Source organism: Myxocyprinus asiaticus, chromosome 14, assembly GCF_019703515.2.
Source record: "Myxocyprinus asiaticus isolate MX2 ecotype Aquarium Trade chromosome 14, UBuf_Myxa_2, whole genome shotgun sequence".
Classification (NCBI taxonomy): Eukaryota; Metazoa; Chordata; class Actinopteri; order Cypriniformes; family Catostomidae; genus Myxocyprinus; species Myxocyprinus asiaticus.
In genome coordinates, this window is record NC_059357.1 from 37,665,068 (window position 1) to 37,685,808 (window position 20,741).

The 20,741-nt window shown below is 40.5% G+C and overlaps 1 protein-coding gene across 11 annotated transcripts in view; it reads left to right on the top strand.

Annotated features, from left to right (window-relative positions):
• The window catches only part of LOC127451677 (rho GTPase-activating protein 44-like), a 99,276-nt gene that overhangs the window by 33,467 nt on the left and 45,068 nt on the right, over positions 1-20,741 (top strand). For all 11 annotated transcript variants that reach the window (XM_051716534.1, XM_051716536.1, XM_051716542.1 and 8 more), the window contains exons 3-14: positions 70-189; positions 282-358; positions 9,232-9,343; positions 9,545-9,621; positions 9,710-9,827; positions 11,769-11,837; positions 12,083-12,164; positions 12,351-12,478; positions 15,342-15,453; positions 16,297-16,378; positions 19,690-19,770; positions 20,615-20,728. In XM_051716534.1, the coding sequence (XP_051572494.1) occupies positions 70-189; positions 282-358; positions 9,232-9,343; positions 9,545-9,621; positions 9,710-9,827; positions 11,769-11,837; positions 12,083-12,164; positions 12,351-12,478; positions 15,342-15,453; positions 16,297-16,378; positions 19,690-19,770; positions 20,615-20,728 (1,172 nt within the window). The remainder of the gene's footprint in view (positions 1-69; positions 190-281; positions 359-9,231; positions 9,344-9,544; positions 9,622-9,709; positions 9,828-11,768; positions 11,838-12,082; positions 12,165-12,350; positions 12,479-15,341; positions 15,454-16,296; positions 16,379-19,689; positions 19,771-20,614; positions 20,729-20,741) is intronic.

A 20,741-nucleotide genomic window follows, 5' to 3' on the forward strand; every position in this document is an offset into this window, starting at 1 on the left:
TATTGTAGATGTGTTCACACCTGTGTATGTGTTAGCTGCTCTTCAGATGTGTTTGTATTTTGTATTCAGGTGGAGAAACGTCTGGACCTGGTGAAGCAGGTTTCTCACGGCACACATAAGAAGCTGACCGCCTGTCTACAGGGACAACAAGGCACCGATGTAGAAAAGAGATCAGTCAAATCACCCTCTGTATGTTAGCACTCACACATCACATACCACAGTTTTCAACATTACACTTTTATACACTCATAATCCTTTTATTTTAATGTCTCCCTGTACAGAAAAAGTTGCCCCTGACAACACTTGCTCAGTGTATGGTGGAGGGAGCTGCTGTGTTAGGAGATGACTCTCTTCTTGGGTGAGAATAGTACATGTTTGCCTCTTCGCATTGTGCTAACAATACAGAGGTCATTGATTTGATTCCCATGGAACACACATACAGTATTGACAATAAATGTATACCATGCCCTTGAATGAACTGTTAGTCGGTTTGGAAAAGCATGTGTTAAATTCTTGACTCCTTGGCTGCATCCCAAATCACACACTATTCGTTCTATATAGCGTGCCAGATTAGCATGCTAATGGATTGGTGTGTTCCAATATAGTATTTTTATGTTATATAGTATGTTTATAGTATGTTAAAAAAGGAGCATGAATGTCATAATTTATACAGCAGATTTTCAAATGATGCATCTGTGCGTGTTTTTTTAAATTAAAGTCACCCCTAACCTCTTGTGATATAGAAAAGAAGAGGAGTTCCCCTTCTGTCACTCACTCGACATTGTGTCGATGTAGTGACACTAGGGGTCGCACTTGGGAGCCCCAAACACCTCTAATCTTTGAGAAAAGGCCAATGAGAATTGACGAGTGGAATTTGCATGCCACTCCCCCGGACATACGGGTATAAAAGGAGCTGGCTCGCAACCACTCATTCAGATTTTTTCTTCAGAGCCGAGTGGTTGTGTGTCAGCGAGCTGAATTCCACTGCCGGTCCATTCACCTCAGAAAGAAGCGTATGTTGTTGGATATACGGCGCATTCCAGCGGCTTTCTCTCCTTCTGTACGCTTAGTGCAGACTATGCCCCTGGGCACTTCGACAGCGGTACTAAGAGAGTATATATTTCTGCAAAGAGTATATTTTCCTCTATCAGAGCAACACATTGACATGAACGTCTTTTTAAAGATGCCTTTCCATCTTTGTGTGATTCCTGGATGCGGTCGTTATCTCTCCGCCTCCAATGGCCATGTGCACTGCCTCACGTGTCTGGGCCGCAATCACACTGAGGCAGCGTTCGTGGATGGTTCGTGTTCTCATTGCAAGAACATGACCATGGCAACACTGCGGTCGCGGCTTTCCTTCCTCTGGGGGAAAGCCACTCCAACCGCCACCCGCGCTGCGCCTTTGGGGATTTCAGTGGGCGCGGTCTCGCCGGGTAATTCCCCGAAGACCTCCCATTCCCCAGCACGCTCGTCTGCCCCTGTCGAGTTCCGAGATGAGACCAGCTTGCCTCACGGCCAGCTTAACATCTCTTTCGGGGCTCGCAAGCAGGATGAGTCCTCAATCGCTGCGTTAGAGAGCGCACTGGTGATGTCGGATGCCAAGGACTTGACTGGGCTGCCACCTTCGTGTCTGCCTGCCCAGTCTGAGGCCAACCCAGAGCTGACTGCTATGCTTGCCCGGGCCGCCGCGAGTGTTGGGTTGGACTGGAACCCTCCACCCTCCCCTGAGATGACTGGTTCCTGGGCTCTGGGCGCTGCTCCCCCCCCCGGGTCCCTTTCTTCCCGGAAGTGCACAACGAACTGACAAGGTCATGGAGGGCACCTTTTTTTCTGCCCGAACCCGACTTCTCAGTTCGTCCGCTCTCACTACCCTCGATGGCGGGGTGGCCCACGGGTACACGGAGATCCCTCTGGACAATGAAGGTCACGGCGCAAGCACTCGGGCAGGCGATGTCCACCTTGGTGGTCCAGGAGCGCCACCTGTGGCTGAATCTGGTTGAGATGAGGGACGCCGACAAGGTTTGCTTTCTCAACGCACCCATCTCCCAGATCGGCCTATTCAGCGACATCGTCGAGGACTTTGCCCAGCAGTTCTTGGCAGTGAAGAAGCAGACGGAGGCGATACATTGCCATGGTGCGGCTCAAGATCCCGTACCCTGTCTGCTCGCTGAGGGTGTCCCCCTGCGGCGGCGAAAACTCAGGTGGCTCCGCCACAGCCCAAGCCCAGTTCTCGGCCCCAGCATAGAGCCCCCCGCAGGAAGCTGACGCCCCCCGCCTCACGACCTGGCACAAGGATCCGGAAGGCTCCTAAGTGCCCCTGAGATGGACGACCCAGGGAGGGAGATGTCCGCTGCTACCGTAGAGCTTTTACCCAGGCCACTCCGTGCCCCAGTGGAGGGCCGGGAGGTAAATCCTATGTTTCCTTTTTTGTACCCACATTTTTTAAAAAAAAGAGCAGTTTCCTCACTCCTTGGGTCACATAATCAGTGCAGCCAGGGCCCTGCAAATGCGGCCCCCCATATTCGCATGCCCGGCCGCACCCAGCCCTGTCATTGCTGTGTCTGGTGCATGCTTTGCGCATCTACTTGGAACGCATGTGGAGCTTTAGACACTCTGAGCAGCTCTTTGTCTGCTTCAGCGGACAGCGGAAAGGGAACGCTGTCTCCAAGCAGAGGCTTGCCCACTGGATCATGGATGCCATCACTTTGGCATACCAGGCCCAGGCCATGCCTGCCCCTTTGGGAATACGAGCACACTCTACAAGGAGTGTGGCATCCTTGTAGGCACTGGCCAATGGCACCTCTCTAGCAGACATCTGCAGAGCAGCGGGCTGGGCAACACCCAATACCTTTGCGAGATTTTACAAACTCCGAGTTGAGCCGGTTTCGTCCTGTGTTTTGTCAGATACGAACAGGTAAGTTTGGTAATATGGAACAGCTGGCCGGGTGTATCGCTTGCATTTTGCCCCTTTCCCCTTCGTGAGGCGAAAACGTGTGCTTCTTCTCCCATGCGAGTTCACGAACCGTGAACCCTGGATGTCCTTCCCCCCTAGCCCTGTGGCTCGCGAATTCGGTGGAGGAATTCACAGCCAAACCCACTACGGGTACTAATATGCCCTGTACTGTGGTAGGTGCTCCACAGGTGCCAGTTACTCCGGTATCACCCTGTGATGTATTTTCTGCAGTATGGTCTCCCTGTCAGCAGACCCGCATCTCCCTTAGACAGAGCTCTCTCTGCCCTGGTTGCTGTGTTTGTAGAGCTCCTCCCCTTCGAGGCAGGACCTACCACCGTGCCTCTTCCATGTGCAGCTAGTAAGCCCACGTGACGTATTGCCACATGTTACCTCCCCGTCGGGCAGGATGTGGTCTCTGTGGGGTCTTTTGCCCCTGAAAGAATAGGAAAGGGAAAGAACACCTTCCACGATGTGTATAACAGCGTTAGATGGCCCCAGCCGAATCTAATACTCTTTGAAGAGAAACATAGAGAGAAAAGGCCGAAGCTGGCGCAGCCTGCTCCCATGCTAGTTACGTCGCTTCCCCCCTCTGGGATGTGGGGAATTACATGACGTCTTGTGGGGCATTGGGGGAGGTTACGTGCGGACTGTTGCAACTGCTATTACGCACGCAGCAGCTTTCTTGCACCTGCATCGGCAGTTCACGTAACACGGTCCAGCTGTTGTGCCATTTTTCTATAGGGACACCTAGTGTCACTACATCGACACAACATCGAGTGAGTGACAGAAGGGGAAGGTCTCGGTTACTGTTGTAACCTCTGTTCCCTGATGGAGGGAACGAGACGTTGTGTCCCTCTTGCCACAACGCTGTACTCTCCACTGAAATGGCCGTGACCTTGTCTCGGCTCCTCAGCACAAAACCTGAATGACTGGTTGCGAGCCAGCTCCTTTTATACCCGTATGTCCAGGGAAGTGGCATGCAAATTCCACTCGCCAATTCTCATTGGCCTTTTCTCAAAGATTAGAGGTGTTTGGAGCTCCCAAGAGCGACCCCTAGTGTCATTACATCGACACAACTTCTCGTTCCCTCCATCAGGGAATGGAGGTTACAACATTAACCAAGACGTTTTTGACGCTTCTCTTGCAACTTTTTCAGTTGAGGTTTGCAAGAATGAAACTGCAACAGTACTTTTTTTTTTAAATGTATGAAGTTGAGGAAACATGCAAGGGGGTCTCAAGTGGTATCAAGATGCAGTTTTATGGTTTTATAATTGGGGCTATCAATCGAGTAAAATTGTTAAATAATTATGTAATGTGCCGATTAATTAATCAAATTTATTAGCAAATGTCAATATTTACAAACTTTATAAAATTGTATATATAATAATGAAAATGATTATAAATATAATATATTACAAATATTATAATTCAGATAATTCAAATACATTACACCATATACATATATTGTGGCAGCAGACAAGTTAAGCATTCCTACAATACAAAAAAGTGGCTCAAAAGTCCAAATATTGTTTGTTTTATTTCCATACCATTGAATATAACCATATTATTCGCCTACTTTTGTCTCAGCTATTGTCTCAGTCAGCTCCCTAGTTCCCTATGTCATGAATCAGTATATCAAGAACATGAATTCGAGCATTGGCAAGTGTGTTTATCCACTGAACATTGAGACACTTGTGACTCAATTACCTGTGATAAAATAACGAGCTCACTCGTTAAAAAACAGCTGGTATTAATCAACAACATCGCTGAATAAATGACACTGCCATGTATTTTCGTTGTAGATATTTAAACGTACAGTGTTATTATGAAAGATAAATGGGATTAAATAAAGAAAAAAAAAGAGTGTATTTTTAACCTTCTTCTAACAACTTATTTAAAAGATTGTTTTCCTTTCATGGTCATAATGGATGAAAGACATTATAAACAACATCTCTTTTAAAGAGAAAATAAGCCGTTGACTTCATAGCATTACACTTGTGCTCGTCTCCTAACGATTTGAAAGACTTCAGAAGACCTGACGACGTTTCCAGTAAGGGAATATAGCGGGTGTGTCTCAGTACGAAGGCTGTTGTAGGTCACGTCCTCTGTAGGCAGCAGTATACAGAGCGTCCTCAACTTAGAATTAGCTTTGTTTAAACCAGCAGCGTAGCTAAACCCTGGCTGATAGGGTTGAAGCCCCAGTTTTTTTGTTAATAGCCCCAAATGTTTTTTATGATGAAAAAAAGAAAAAAAGAAGGCTTAGTGTTCATTACATCAGGGTACAAATGCAACAAGGCAGGCTGCAATTCTGGCTTCAAATCTAAATTAACACGATCAGTGAGCCAAACTTGTATTAACTGACAGTTCGCACTTTGACTTTTACCTGCTGTTCGTGCTCAAGTTCATCAGACACATTACGAACACCTCGAGTGGGAGCTTTCTGTTTTCTCTCACAGGCGTGCAACTTTTCTGTATCAGAGGCACTAAGGTTTTATTATGCAAGATTTATTTGTAAATATATAATCTATAAACCTCATTTCTAATCTTCATTTGTTTTTAACAATCCACACACCAAGTAGATTTTAATGCATGCATCAGTCATCTTGTTCGATTATTCGAGTTTAGTTGGGAGTCAGTACGCGGGAATAAAGAATGTTTAATGCAATGGAATTTCCTTAAACACAACTCAAAATAGCAGCGCAGTGAGCTATAAGCATAAATAGCACAATAAATAGGTCTTAAAATGATAAATCACACAAAAGTCAAACAAAAATGATCAAAGTGTCACTGCCCGTATATGCGATCTGCCCGTGCTGGTTCACATTTCCATGTCATGTGCGTGAAGTTAAACTGTTGCATTTAAATAGTCTCTTTGGGGTACCTTGATTTTTAAATGGTTTAAAATCAAATGACATTTAACTTATCTAATTATTGTACTTAAGTCTGCACACCAGACCAGAGCAAAAGGGAAAAAAACATTGTCTTACCATTTATCAAGTGCTGAAACAGTGCTTTGTAAAAAAAACAACAACCTGGAATAATGTTTAATAACAGTCATGAAACCCAACGCAGTTGTTTCGAGATGCATTTATAAAATTTATGTTATATTTTACTTTACTCTGTGATCCCATGATGCCGTTTTATTGCAACGTTAAATAAAATGCAAAAAATTAAGATTTCGAGAAAGTCGTAATATTTTGCAAATAAAGTAAAAATTACGAGAATAAAGTTGTAGCGTTAAGAGATTAAAGTTGTAATATTATAAGTAGTATATTGTGTGAATAAAGTAGAAATATTAGAGAAAAAAATCTCAATATTAGGTTAAACAGTGCCTCATTATCACAATGATAGAATGGACACCGAGACAGCAGCTTCATTAATGCAAGAGATGGATGTGGAAGATGTAGTTTAATCATACTTTAGGATAGGATTTATGCAATAAAGAAATCCTTGGTCTTTTGGATCATCAGCACAGAGGTATTAGTATCCGGACTCTGCAGTGGTTATGTATGAAATGTTATTTATTCAGGAGAAAGAACCAGACAGATTTGCACAGTCCCGATCGGTGTTAGGTTTTCCTCTCTTAACAATACTGTAACTGAGGGGATGTTACCACATCTTGATATGGACTTATATAGTTCACAGCAGTTCCAATTATTTTTCACTTCACTTGAGTTTGAGCCTATACAGAGACTATTAAGCAGAGACAGGCCACTTCTATTAAAATGAATGAAGCTCTTGCGCCCAACAGTCAACTGATGTAGAAAGGAAGTCCCGCCTTAAAGATAAAAGAGCCAATCACTGTTTAGATACAGACATCGCCTGTCAATCACCTCGAGAACACGCATGTGCATAAAAACTGCGTGTTTTAGCACAATCTGAGGTAAAGAAGCACAATTTATTATTCCAATATTATTACATTTTATTGCTGATTTGAAATATGTTCTTTGATCGTAATCTTGACCAACCGTTTTTTTAGATTTCGATGTTCCCCCATTCAAGTAGAAAAGATCTGCACTGTCATGACAGGAAATAGTCTCCCGAGAGCATTCCAAACATGGCCGATAGTGGACTGACTTGCTATAAAGACTTTGGCCTATATCTCATGCCTCCCTTGACAGGTGCCCACATGTTGAAAACTCCTGTACTAATGCACACCTCATTCATGAACAGAGAGCTCACAAAAACTTCCCACATATTCTGCTCGGTTGCATTGCCAAGAAATCTCCCTGGTTAGTGATGTTGTATGTAAAGACCCAGACACTCCACTTTGCTGTTGTCCACCACATCACTTTGATGTTACTTTCCTTTTGATTTATTCTCAAAATATTACAACTTCAATCTCATAATGCTTCGACTTTCTTCTCTAAATTTTTACTTTATTCTCAAAATATGAATGACAATTGCACATTTAAATAGTTAAATAATATTGATTTTATTGTTAGCATTAATTTCTGCACAATGAACAATGAGCCGACAAGTTGTAATTCTCGCTTTGATCCTCTGCAGTTTAAATTAAAACGTGTTTGATTCAATTATTGTGCGCCTGACCTTTGCTCATATAAAGTTCTGAACCGTTGTCAGTGTTGTGCTTAAAAAATGACCACCCTACCTGTCAAATAATAATTATATTAAGTCATGGAAGGAAGGATTCTTCTTATTTTTAGATTATAATATGGCCTGTGGGCTAAGCCCCGGATGACACTGAAGGCTAGCGACGCCCCTGGTTTAAACAAGATGGCCTTCGTAGGACAAATGGAAACAGAACATATCATGGTTGCTATGACAGCTCGCATCGCTCTCCAGCTGTGCGAGCGCTCTGAGTGAGAAGAGAATCTTTGAGGTAAACTTTAAGAGAGTTATAACAGTTGTAGAGAGAAAAGAAAATGGATTTTGCTGCAGTACTTTTATATTTACTTTATCATTTATTTTATATTATATATTATTATAATTTTACATATTGTATATTTTACAGACGTCTACTGAGGTACTAACATTACTTGCATTTGAACATCATATTTTCGGGTAAAACTGTGTAATTTTTTCAGAGAAATTATGTTAGTTTATGCTCACGCAAAGAATTGTGGGTTGTGAGTGCCAACGAAGGATCTCTTGCATCCTCCAAATTCATGTGAAAGAAGGTCGCCTTCAAAGGCTGTCCTATTTGCTTCTCTAAAAAAAACAAGACAGCATCTGTGATGTATGCGGCTGACAAATGCAACCTCCGGAGACCCCACAGCCATCGAAACGAGACACAGCTGGTGAGCAACGATACTCCCTGCTTTTTGGGAATTTTTAGGGAGTGAACGTTTCAGTGCAGATTTCAGATTAGGACAGCCCTAGAAATGGCAGACTCCCTAATCAGTGCCCTGACTCAATCAACTTGGGAGCTGATTGAGATGCACCCATGTCATGTACTCATGCGTCAGACGGACACTTTTTGAATGTCTCACTTTGGTTGTGTCGCGTTTCACTAATTTTCAACGTCTCTAGTCATATGCATTATTTTTAGGATGCTGTGTCAAGTTAAATGTAGTTTGAATCTTTGAAAAAACGTGTCTCGAGATTCCTGCATTTTGTTGTGGTCGGTCCAGCTGTCTTTGAGCCCATAAACACATCTGTGGAAGGCTGTGCTGCCAATTCCTCTTGTTGGTTTGACGAGACACGTTGCTTGAACAGCTGGAGCGCTGACTGCCCCCTGCTGCCACATCAAGGTAGAACATCAAGCTTGAATTGCTCTGTGGTAGGAACATTCCTTATTACAGAATTTACGTACGGATCGTGTGCATGTTTAACTGGGTTATTTTTTTTAAAGCATTATTTCATATGATTAATCGCACTAAATTAGCAAGTTAATTTGACAGCCCTAGTTACAGTATAATACAGTATGTATTACTACATATTTAAAAATATGTATTTAGCTATCACCAGCAAATTAGTCACATTTTCAGGTCACATTTGACCCCAAAATCAAAAGATATATTAATTAAACATTAAAAATTTGATTTTGCATATAGAATGGACACTAGGACTAATAATATTTGTATTGTGACATTATTTTCATGACAATAAAGCACATTTTCCTCCAAATTCTCATTACAATAATCTATATAGATGTTTCATTTCTCGATTTTTAGTGAAATATGACTTTGATATGTTTCATGAGATTCAACCAGAAGTGTGTGAATTGGGATGCAGCCTTGAACTCAGTTTCCTTAAATGCAGTTTCATTGAGCATATCTGATTTAATTTAATTGACTGCTGGCCTCTTTTTTCAGTAAGATGCTGAAACTCTGTGGAGATACAGAGGAGAAGTTGGCCCAAGAGCTGCTTGTCTTTGAGTTTCAGATTGAAAGAGATGTGGTTGAGCCTCTATATGTGCTGGCTGAGGTGAGTGTATTTTCCTGTCAACGCTCTGTAGTAATCCACATCTCACATACACCCTCGTGAATTCTGAAAGCTTTAATAGTGTGTCATTTCTTCAATAACAATATTGCTTTCTCTTCAACTTTAAAGGTTTGTAAGTATTGTTAGTTTCCATGCAAGACGGATTCATTATTAAATGATCTTCATATGCGCCTTGCCTTTTAGGTGGAAATTCCAAACATACAGAAACAGAGAAAACATTTAGCCAAACTTGTCCTGGATATGGATTCTGCAAGAACACGGTACTGAATATCAATGATGTTGCTGATTGAGATTAGATTCTTCTGCACTCTGCATTCTGCTCTCACCGTGTTGTTTTGTTCACTGTAGGTGGCAACAATCATCCAAGTCTTTGAGTCACCCCAGTAATGTGCAGCAGTGCGGAGCCAAGGCTGATTCCCTGAGAGAGGAGATGGAGGAGACGGCCAATCGGATGGAGATCTGCAGGGTGGCGATTTCTCTCACTCTTTCACATGCATGTAATCAATTGCTGCATTCGGAATGGAAAACTACCATACCACTCTTACTCTTTCTGCCATATATATATATATATATATATATATATATATATGGCAGAAATAGCAAGATAAATATGGTAGTATGCCATTTTGAACTCCGACCATTAATTCGGAAAATTATACTACCACACTTCTTTTACTATTTTTGGAGTATATAGCATGTATGCTGTGCACAGTATGCACATTTTCTGTATGCATATACCCAGATGATCTACTACATTTGCCAAAATGCACCACAGAGTATTATTAGGCTACCGGATGACATTTGTACTCAAAATTGAATTAAAAAATACAAAAGAACCAAGTTTTTGTAATGAGGTCATGTGACAATGTAGCATTTGCTATTTAAAAAAGATTACATTTGTGGTATAATGTTGATTACCACATAAATCAAAATACAGTTTCAAAAGTATAACCACAAGACGTTAACAAAATGAGTGTTAACATGACCTTTTCTGTGTAAAGTTATAGCCAATTTTACAACTTCGTTGCCATTACAACTCAATGGCATAAACCCTAAAACGACCATAAAAACAATGATTTAAACAACTCTACAGCTCAAATAATGCAAGTTTTAACAGAAGAATGAATGTAAGTGCTTTTATAAAATTATAAGATTCACATTTCTGCCTTTAAATCCTCCAAAAATTGGCCCCATTCACTTCCATTGTAAGTGCCTCCTGTAACCTTGATTTTTGCTTTTTAAAGAAAAGGAGGGAAGAGTCTAAATATTTTTTTTTTTTTTGCCTAATCAACATTATGCCACAAATGCTGACAATTGAGCTTAACTTGTATTAAGCCCGGAATATTCCTTTAATATTTTCAAAACATACTAGCTTAGAATACTAGAATACTAGAATACTGTGCAGTATTCAGCAGGTTGTAAGCTAGTATTCCATTCCAAATGTATGTAGGGTTGCCACCCATCCCGTAAAATACAGGATCATCCTGTATTTAAAGATAAAATGATTGATTCAATACGGGACGTGATTTGTCCTGTATTTAAGCTGGTCAGATAGTGTCACGGTGAAATCGTTCCAGATCGGCAATTTAACATTGATATAAGTTGGAAAATTTGGCTACGGTGGGTAAGGGACCATCTGGAAAGTCCACACATTGTGCTAAAACGTGCTAATACTGTGGAGGGTGTGGTAAGGGACTGTCTGAAAAGTCCACAAATGGTGGTAAAACTGTGTTTTTTTTCTATATAAATGTTCAATAAGATCAAACAATGAATACAATCATAAAGTACAGGTGAAGGAAAAAAAAAAAAAAAATATATATATATATATATATATATATATATATATATATATATATATATGTATAAACCATCCAAAATGTATACATAAATAAGATAAAGATAAATAAATAAATATATTTTAACATATAATTTTTTTGTATTTATTTTTTTATAAGTCATGGGTCAGGAAAGTTCTCATTTTAGCATATAAGAAAGGATATACAGTTTTTATTAATAACGCATATTAACTCAACGCATTTATTGCTAAAACTGTGGAGTTTTAAGTGTCCCTTATTTTAAAACTTCAAAAGCGGCAACCCTAAATGTATGCCACGTCCACACTAATCTGTTTTGTTTGAAAAGGCATTTAGTTTGCTACATTTATGCCTCTCATCCACACTTGAACAGCTTTTTCCTTCACCACAAACGGAGACTTTTGAAAATGCTCTCCATAATCGCATACTTTGGAAAATTATTATATTAGGAATCTAATTTTCAAACAAAAACAGGTTTGTGTGGATATGGAAAGTCACTATGAGACAGTTTCCATCTCAAAAAGTTTGTTTTATTAGAAATGAGAACTTTCAAAAATTCACGACATCGAATTTATACATCTCTCCCTCTGCAGGACCAGTTATCAGCTGACATGTACAACTTTGTGGCCAAAGAAATAGACTATGCAAACTACTTTCAAACGGCAAGTACTTCTGCACAATACTAAAGGTGAAGTGTGTAAATTCTCTGCCACTTGCGGCACCAAACAGAATCAAATCGCAATTCCGTTTGTTGCTGCTAGTGGTGCAGAAACTACACTCTTTACCTTTAAATCCACTCTTAAAACAGCATGCAATGCTACATGACCAATTAAATCAATAAGATACTGTAGTGGAATGCTGTGAGAACCCTTACATCATGCATGTCCTCTTATTCCTCTTCCTGTAGCTCATAGAGGTTCAGGCGGAGTACCACAGGAAGTCTTTGGAGATTCTGCAGAGTGTGCTGCCACAGATCAAAGCTCACCAAGGTGAGGCTCTCCACCTCCACTTTAGTGTGTGTGATCACACAAGTTGGGTTCAGTTGTGTCTTTCATGTGCCTGTGTGGGTCTGTCAGTAGACCTGTTTCTATGGTTTTGAATTTAGCCTGAATCGACTCAAAAAAGGTGCATTTTAATGTGCATGTGTGATTAACGTTAGTCATGATGTGTTCCAGAGGCCTGGATAGAGAAGCCGTCGTATGGAAAGCCTTTAGAGGAACATCTGGCCATCAGTGGCAGGGAGATCGCCTTCCCCATCGAGGCGTGCATCACCATGCTGCTAGAATGTGGCATGGAGGAAGAGGTGCGAGACTGCAGAGAAATCACAGCATGCCATATTTATACCTGTAAACAGGTTTCCCATTTGTTCTTACAAACTGCGGGGCAGGTCGAAATTATTGACTGTTGTAATCAGCATTATGTCACAGATGTTGTCCATAAACAATAAAGGAATAGTTAACCCAAAAATAAAAATTATGTCAAAATTCACTCACCATTTGGTTCCAAACTGTAACACATTCTTGACTCTTCAGAAATGAGGAAGCAGGAGCCAACGAATTTCCACCTTCTCTGATCTTTTATTTTTTAAAGCACTTTTCAGTGATACACCAAAATGTCCACATAAACACACACACATCCAACATGTGTCAGTCCTCTCATCTGTGACTCTCAGCTCCCTTTTATTTCTCTGTCGCCTCTCACTGCAACAAAGAACAGCTGTTAGTAAAATTGCCCACAGGTCTATCTCCTTACCACTCTCATCTCCCGGTCTCGCTCTCCATTCTCAAATCGGCGCTCGACCACACCCCACCGCCACACAAACCCATTTAATTTTCTTTCTTATGCAGAGAAAAGGATAATTTTAATGAATACCCAGGTCTATCTTTTTAATACAATGGAAGTTGATAATGACTAATTTTAAAGCATAAAAAAGGACCCAAATGTATCATAAAATAGTCCATGCAGCTTGTGCATCATTTTCCCTGTCTTCTGAAGGCACATGTTCACACTAGAACTTATGCTGTTTTGAGCTAAAAACAACACATGAACCTGTACCTTCAAAAGACTTAGAAAATGATGATAACTTGCGTTCACGCTTAGCGCTAAACAACTCAACTTCTCGCATGAATACGCAAGCCACAAGCTTCTCTCATAGCGCTCTTGAACACCTAAATTTTATCATACTGTATGCCTTCAGAATACTTGGAATATGATGCACACACTGTAAACCCTAATAAATTAGCAGAACTTTCAGATTTTGTTTTTGTACTACACATGCATGTTAATTGCTTTTAACTTAAAATATTGTGTAAGCATAACATTTTAATGGCACTTTAAATTTAAGTCATTGGCTGAACTTTAAATTACCATGTAAGCTTAACTTAAATACTTCAAGTAGAGGGAACCTAACTAGCTAGTGCTAGCTAGAACAAGCTAGTTCAATGAATGTTAGCATGCTGGAGACATGCTAACTGAAAACACCATGCTTTGATTAGCATAGCAATTGCTCAACAAGTAAAGGAATATACTGTAAAACAGTTTTTAATTGTACCTTTCCTCAACCTAAGCTCAAGATTCACCATAAGGGTCACCCCCAAACACTTTAACATAACAGAAACTCTTCTAAATAACACAACAAAACATTCAACACTAACAAGTATCCCCATTTACATTAATCTTGCACAAACACTTAATTTTAACATTTACTCTCCCTGGGATGCATGCAGAGCATGCTGGGATATAGAAATGCCCTGCCCAGTTTCAGTTAAATTTAAGTTCCTATAAATTTAAAGAGACAAGTTAATTAAACTCAAAACAATAAAACAATTCAGGTTGCTTAAAAGATGTCAGTTTCGTGAACTCAAAAGAAAGAGAAAGTTCTAAATACTCATCGATGTTCATTTATTTGAACAAATTTGTATAATTGATTGTTTTCCCAACTCAAAACAATTTGTTATTTTGAGCATTAGGGTTTACAGAATCGCATGGGCTATTGTTATGATACTTTTGAATCATTTTTGAAGCTTTAAAGAGATAGTTCACCTAAAAATTATATCATTTACTCACCCTCATGCCATATCAAAATCATAAGACTTTCTTTCTTCTGTGGAACAAAAACAAAGATATTTTAAAGAATGTATGATGTGTTTTTGTCCATATAATGTAAGTCAATGGGTCCAAAACTTTCAAGCTCCAAAAAAGACATAAAGGCAGCATAAAGGTAATCCATAAGACTAGAGTGGTTTAATCCATTTCTTCTGAAGTGATATGATCAGTTTTTGGTTAGAAACTGTCCAAAATGTAAGTCCTTTTCCACTATATATCTTGACATCCGGTCTGATTGGAACATAATGTAGACTTCAAGATAGTGATACTTTGATGCTGCACACAGTTGCCAGGTTCTCAGTTAATATATACAATACAATATTACTATAAATCAGTAATTGATGAGAATTTACATTTTTGGGTGAATGCCTCTGGGTCTGAGACTGTCAATCCGTGCATCTTATCACATGGCTTGTTGAGTGTGTTACCGCAGAGACATGCGTGTGGAGGCTTCACGCTATTCTCTGCGGCATCCATGCACAACTCACCATGTGCCCCACTGAGAGCGAACCGCATTATAGTGACCACAAGAAGGTTACCCCATGTGACTATACCCTCCTTAGCAACTGGGCCAATTTGGTTGCTTAGGAGACCTGGCTGGAGTCATTCAGCACACCCTGGATTTGAACTTGCAACTCCAGGGGTGGTAGTCAGCGTCTTTACTCGCTGAGCTACCCAGGCCCCCCAGGCTGGGAATTTTCATTTTTTGTATAACTGTTCCTTTAAGTTGAAAAAAAAATGATTTAGTCCAATTAAAGTACCAATGACCAGGACTATAGTCTCATCCTCAGACAGCCACAGTCATTCACTGACAGACTGATGCATGTTGCACACAAAAAAATTAAAAATCACAAGCTGCAATCACATTAGAGCTTGATTTAAAACACAACTTCCAGAAGTTTCCAGGTTTAACCAGTTCGCCAGGTACACAGAGCGCTTTTGAGGAAGAAATAATCATTGTAGTAGCCAAAGTTTTAAGTTTTAGTCACAAGTCTGGTTACGTTAGATTTTTTGGATTTTATAGCCAAATAATCAAAATTTACACTTTCCGTCACTATTAGGGTTTATTCCGGGTGGCCCCTTCGGCCTCGAAGCTGAAGAAGCTGAAAGCGTCACTGGACTGTGGGGTTCTTGATGTGCAGGAATACTCAGCCGACCCGCATGCCATCGCAGGTGAGCATCTGTGCATCCATTCTCTCTCTCCTCTTAGAAGTGTTCACTGTTTTACGCACAGTGTCTTTTTTGCAGCTACAAAGGGTCAGACCCCAAGGCAGTTCCCATTAAATTCTGTCCCAGGTTAATTTGATCTCATTATAGTGGGCCTGTAACATGACCCAATGCCGCCTGGTATGGGGCCCACAGCCGATAGGCAGTGCATGCTGATTGTGCTTTTGACAGCTCATTTATTTGTCAGGCTTTCCTTTTCTCATTTGCATTACAATTTAAGATTCAAGCACACCTCCACTCACTATGGTGACCAGATTTTAAAAGGATAGTTTACCCAAAAATTTAAATTCATAATTTGCTTACCCTTATGTTGTTTCAAACCATATGACTTTTCTTAGTTTCTTAAGGCAGAATGTTAGGGACTGAGAGCCTCAGTTTCCATTCACTTTCATTGTCTAGGAAAGATCGCTGCATTAATATTCTTCAAAATGTAACTTCTTGTTTTCGAAGGAATAAAAAAAATCATACAGGCTTGGAACAACATGAGGGCGAGTAAATAATTACATACTATTAATTTTGAACTTACCCTTTAAGTCTTAAACTGGGGAATGTAAGAGTCATGTTTTTTAATCCTAGTGTGTTTGAACCCTGGGCACACCTCACCTGTTGAACATGGGGACATATTTACATTTTTTGTGAACTGATGGGACCCAAGAACACCTCATTACACTGGGGCTGTCTGTGATCACCCTACTTCTCATGCTGTAATCTCATCTTCCATCATGTTCCTGCCTCTTTAACTCTCTCCTTACCGACTGAACTCTACCCGTCATCCTCTGCTTCCCTCAGGGGCATTGAAGTCTTATCTTCGTGAACTTCCTGAACCTCTAATGACCTTTGAACTCTATGATGAGTGGATTCAGGCCTCAAAGTGAGTAGCGGTGGCCTAACACACATTCCATTGCCCTTTATCCTGAGCCATTTTCATATTGTTGTGAGACTTAAGGTCTGTTCCAAAACCCAGTGAGATGCCTAGTAGACAGCATTTTAAAGAGATGAAAAATAAAACGAATACACTGATCAGCCACAACATTAAAACCACTGACAGGTGAAGTGAATAACATTGATTATATCATTATTATGGCATCTGTCTAAGGATCTGAGCGACTTTGATAAGGGCCAGACTTTGATGGCTAGACGACTGGGTCAGATCATCTCCAAAACGGCAGGTTTTGTGGGGTGTTCCCGGTATGCAGTGGTTAGTATCTACCAAAAGTGGTCCAAGCAAGGACAACCGGTGAACCTGTGACAGGGTCATGGGTGTCCAAGGCTCATTGATGCGCATGGCGAGTGAAGGCAACACGTCTTGTGCGATCCCACAGAAGAGCTACTGTAGCACAAATTGCTGAAAAACTTCATGTTGGCCATGATAGAAAGGTGTCAGAACACACAGTGCATCGCAGCTTGCTGTGTATGGGGCTGCATAGCCGCAGACCGGTCAGAGTGCCCATGTTTACCCCTGTCCACTGCCAAAAGTGCCTACAATGGGCACGTGAGCATCAGAACTGGACCATGGAGCAATGGAAGAAGGTGGCCTGGGGAAGAGATGCACTATGGGAAGAAGGCAGGCCGGCGGAGACAGTGTATTGCTCTTGGCAATGTCCTGCTGGGAAACCTTGGGTTCTGGCATTCATGTGGATGTTACTTTGACACGTACCACCTACCTAAAGATTGTTGCAGACCACGTACACCCCTTCATGGCAATGGTATTCCCTGATGGCAGTGGCCTCTTTCAGCAGGATAATGTGCTCTGCCACACTGCAAAAAAATTTTCAGGAATGGTTTGAGGAACATGACAAAGTGTTCAAGGTGTTGACTTGGCCTCCAAATTTCCCAGATCTCAATCCGATTGAGCATCTATGGGATGTGCTGGACCAACAAGTCAGATCCATGGAGGCCCCACTTCGCAACTTACAGGACTTAAAGGATCTGCGGCTAATGTCTTGGTGCCAGATACCACAGGACACCTTCAGAGGTCTTGTGGAGTCCATGCCCCGACATGTCAGAGCTGTTTTGGCGGCATGAGGGGGACCTACACGATATTAGGCAGGTGGTTTTAATGCTGTGGCTGATCGGTGTATTTTGTAATGAAATACTTACCCTAATGTTGTTCCGTGGAACACAAAAGGAGATGTTAGGCAGAATATTAGCTGCAGTTACAAGTTTTTTCATACAATGAAAGTGAATGGTGACTGCGGTTAACATTCTGCCTGACATCTCCTTTGGTGTTCCACTGAAGGAAAGAAAGTCATACAAGTTTGGAAAGACATAAGGGTGAGTAAATGATAACAGAATTTTGCGAATTATCCTCCAAAACAGAGGCAGCAAAATTACTATGCCTTTTAAGATACCTCATTTTGGACAATTACTTAGGCAGCATCACATGTGACCATTGTGGATAATGCCATCCCACAATCCAGCGCAAAAAGCTCTGTGAAAATAAAAAACATTTGTCTAATATGGTGGACGAGTCTAAATAAATGCAGATTAGTAATTGATATTCATTAAATACTGAAAAAATAGCTTATTCAATTAAAAATTCGGTGCAATGTATTTTTTGCTTATTAGAGTAGCAAATGTAGGCTTGCCAACTTTTTGCCACACGAATATAGGATGTTTGAGCATTATGCCGCTTCAATACAGGACACGATGCCTTCAGTACAGAGCATTTTTATAATTTTGAGCACTTAAAGTTTTTTCTCATTAAAAAAGTTTTACTCTTAAAGAAATTAACCTCTTCAACTCTGCGGACCTGTCGTCAGTTTGAAAAGGGACGCTAGATCATGAAAGAAGTTTACGCGTAATAGTCTCCGAATACATAAGTCAGGCATATGTGATATCGTTGGAAAGCTTAGAATATGAACTTTTCATAGATAACAATCACTTCTTCATTTATGTTACATAAAATAACAAAATAAGACCTGAAAACATTCGCGTTTCAAATCAGCACCACCTAGAGGTCATGTGGTAGAAATATGAATATGAATAGAAAAGTCTTTCAAATAGCACATAAATAGACAAATCATATATCAAATCAAAGCTCTCACTCTCAAGAATGTGACTATACTTTATTTTGTTGCCCTAATACCACAGTTAGAAAGAGTTTCAAAAGAATCAAGTGAAATATGATTTCTGAATAACATCAGATATAAACATCTCTTTTATGTGGCGATCACTGCTGCTGTAAGCCCCAAATAGTTAAAAACGTTACATATGCTTTTACCTTAGGCCATTTTTTTTTTTTTTTTTTTTTTTTTTTACTTGTCTGTGAGCTTGCTTGGCTGAATGATCTAATGTTAGATATTAGATGTCCAGAACAAAATATGCAGTCCAGCAGCATGCTAAACAAATAATCGGAAATACATGTTATCGACTATTGATGATAAAATGTTATACATATCGCAAAGCTTTCTAATGACACCTAGATTGAGCTTCTAGTCCATTTCAGATCTACATTTTGTGATGGAAGGTGTTGAGTAGCCGCAGACTGGTCAGAGTGCACATGATGACCCCTGAAATGCGGGACAAAATGGGGATGCTGTAATTTTGGCCAAAATATGAGACTTCCTGGCCAATAAACGGCAACCCTTCCCTTACAAAAAACAAGAGTTCATGGCAAATTTGACGCAAATTCGGCACTGATCGTTTTCACATGCAAACGAGCTTGTGGTTCACCACAAATGTTTGTGGCTAGTTTGCCTGTGCTCTAGATTTTTTGTAAGGGTTATCACATTGTTAGCTTATCAACATGCTAACGATAAAGTCTATTTAAATTAACTGTGTGGCATGCATGAGCAACTGTTAATGGACCTGTTTGCAGCATTCCAAATCATTTGAGGTTGCTTTATGTTCAATGGTTTGGTTTCATTTCAGTTAGGATGCTAACTGTTCAGACCAACACTCCAAATGTGGCGCTCCTGCATGAGACACTGAAAAACATTGAGACTCTGCTCATCGGTCAAGGACGTCCATCTAGTGCATGTTTACATAAGAAAACAATAGAAACACAATGCAGAAATGCAAAAGCGTGTTCAATGTGAATGGCCCCTTAGAAGATAGCAGCATATTTATACAGTAGAATACAGGGCAGCTTACTAAGCTTTGGAACAGAGTTATTATCTACATAAAAAACAGCAGTATATTCAGAGAACAAACTGCATCTCTCCCTGTATCCTTCTCTAGTATTCAAGATATGGATAAAAGGCTCCAAACCCTGTTGGCTACATGTGAGAAACTACCAGCAGACAATCTGAACAACTTCAGGTATGTGGTACCTGTTAGTCACCGGATGCTCACTGTGTCTAATGAGGGTTTTGTTTTTTAATCAGACAAATGCTCATTAGCAGAGAGGTGTCAAATGTGGCAGGACCTTCACTGACAGGAAGTGGGCATATTTCTGAATATTTGCTGTTGCTGTTGTACTGAATATTAGCACAGTTGTGATTTGGCCGCAGGTATCTTGTTAACGTTTTCTACATCACACTCCACACTTATTGGTGAGATAAATGCACTCAGAGCAATCCTGAAGCGAGAGAAAACAGAGAGAGATAGAAACACGTTCCAGACAAAATTGCACGACTCCATTTCCACTCTGCACCATTCATATACTCATGTCTGGAACGCTGCGAACAAAGACAAGCAGAGTGATACAAACAATGAAGTGTACCAGTGCTGTTATACTATATATCAGCACTCTTGGAATGCCGCTTACCAATCAAATTTAAGGACCAGAACTACAGTAACTGTTATATCATGGTCAATACTGTATATCATGAAATTGGGATTATATTCAAACAAAGCTTCCATTTAATAAAACAGCTTTATACAAATTGATCGTGCAATTTTACGTACAGTGCCACTGTCAATTTCTGTGAACATTTGGCAAATCTTTACTCCTAGCCAATATGACAAGGCTGTATTTGGAGGTTAACTCTGGGTCTATATGGGTCATGAGTGCACCTACCTCAGTCATTTCATTCAAGCTCACTGAAATACTGATAATATACAGCGACAGAAGAGATCAAGTAAAAGTGAATGTCACAGCTGAAACCCTTTTGTCAAAGCTGAGATTGAAATTGAAGATACATTTCTTTCCTTTTCTGAACAGATATTTAATCAAATTCTTAGCCAGACTCACAGAGCATCAGGACGCAAATAAAATGACACCAGGTAATATTGCAATAGTTCTCGGACCCAACCTGCTGTGGACACATTCAGAGGGGTGAGTGCATGCC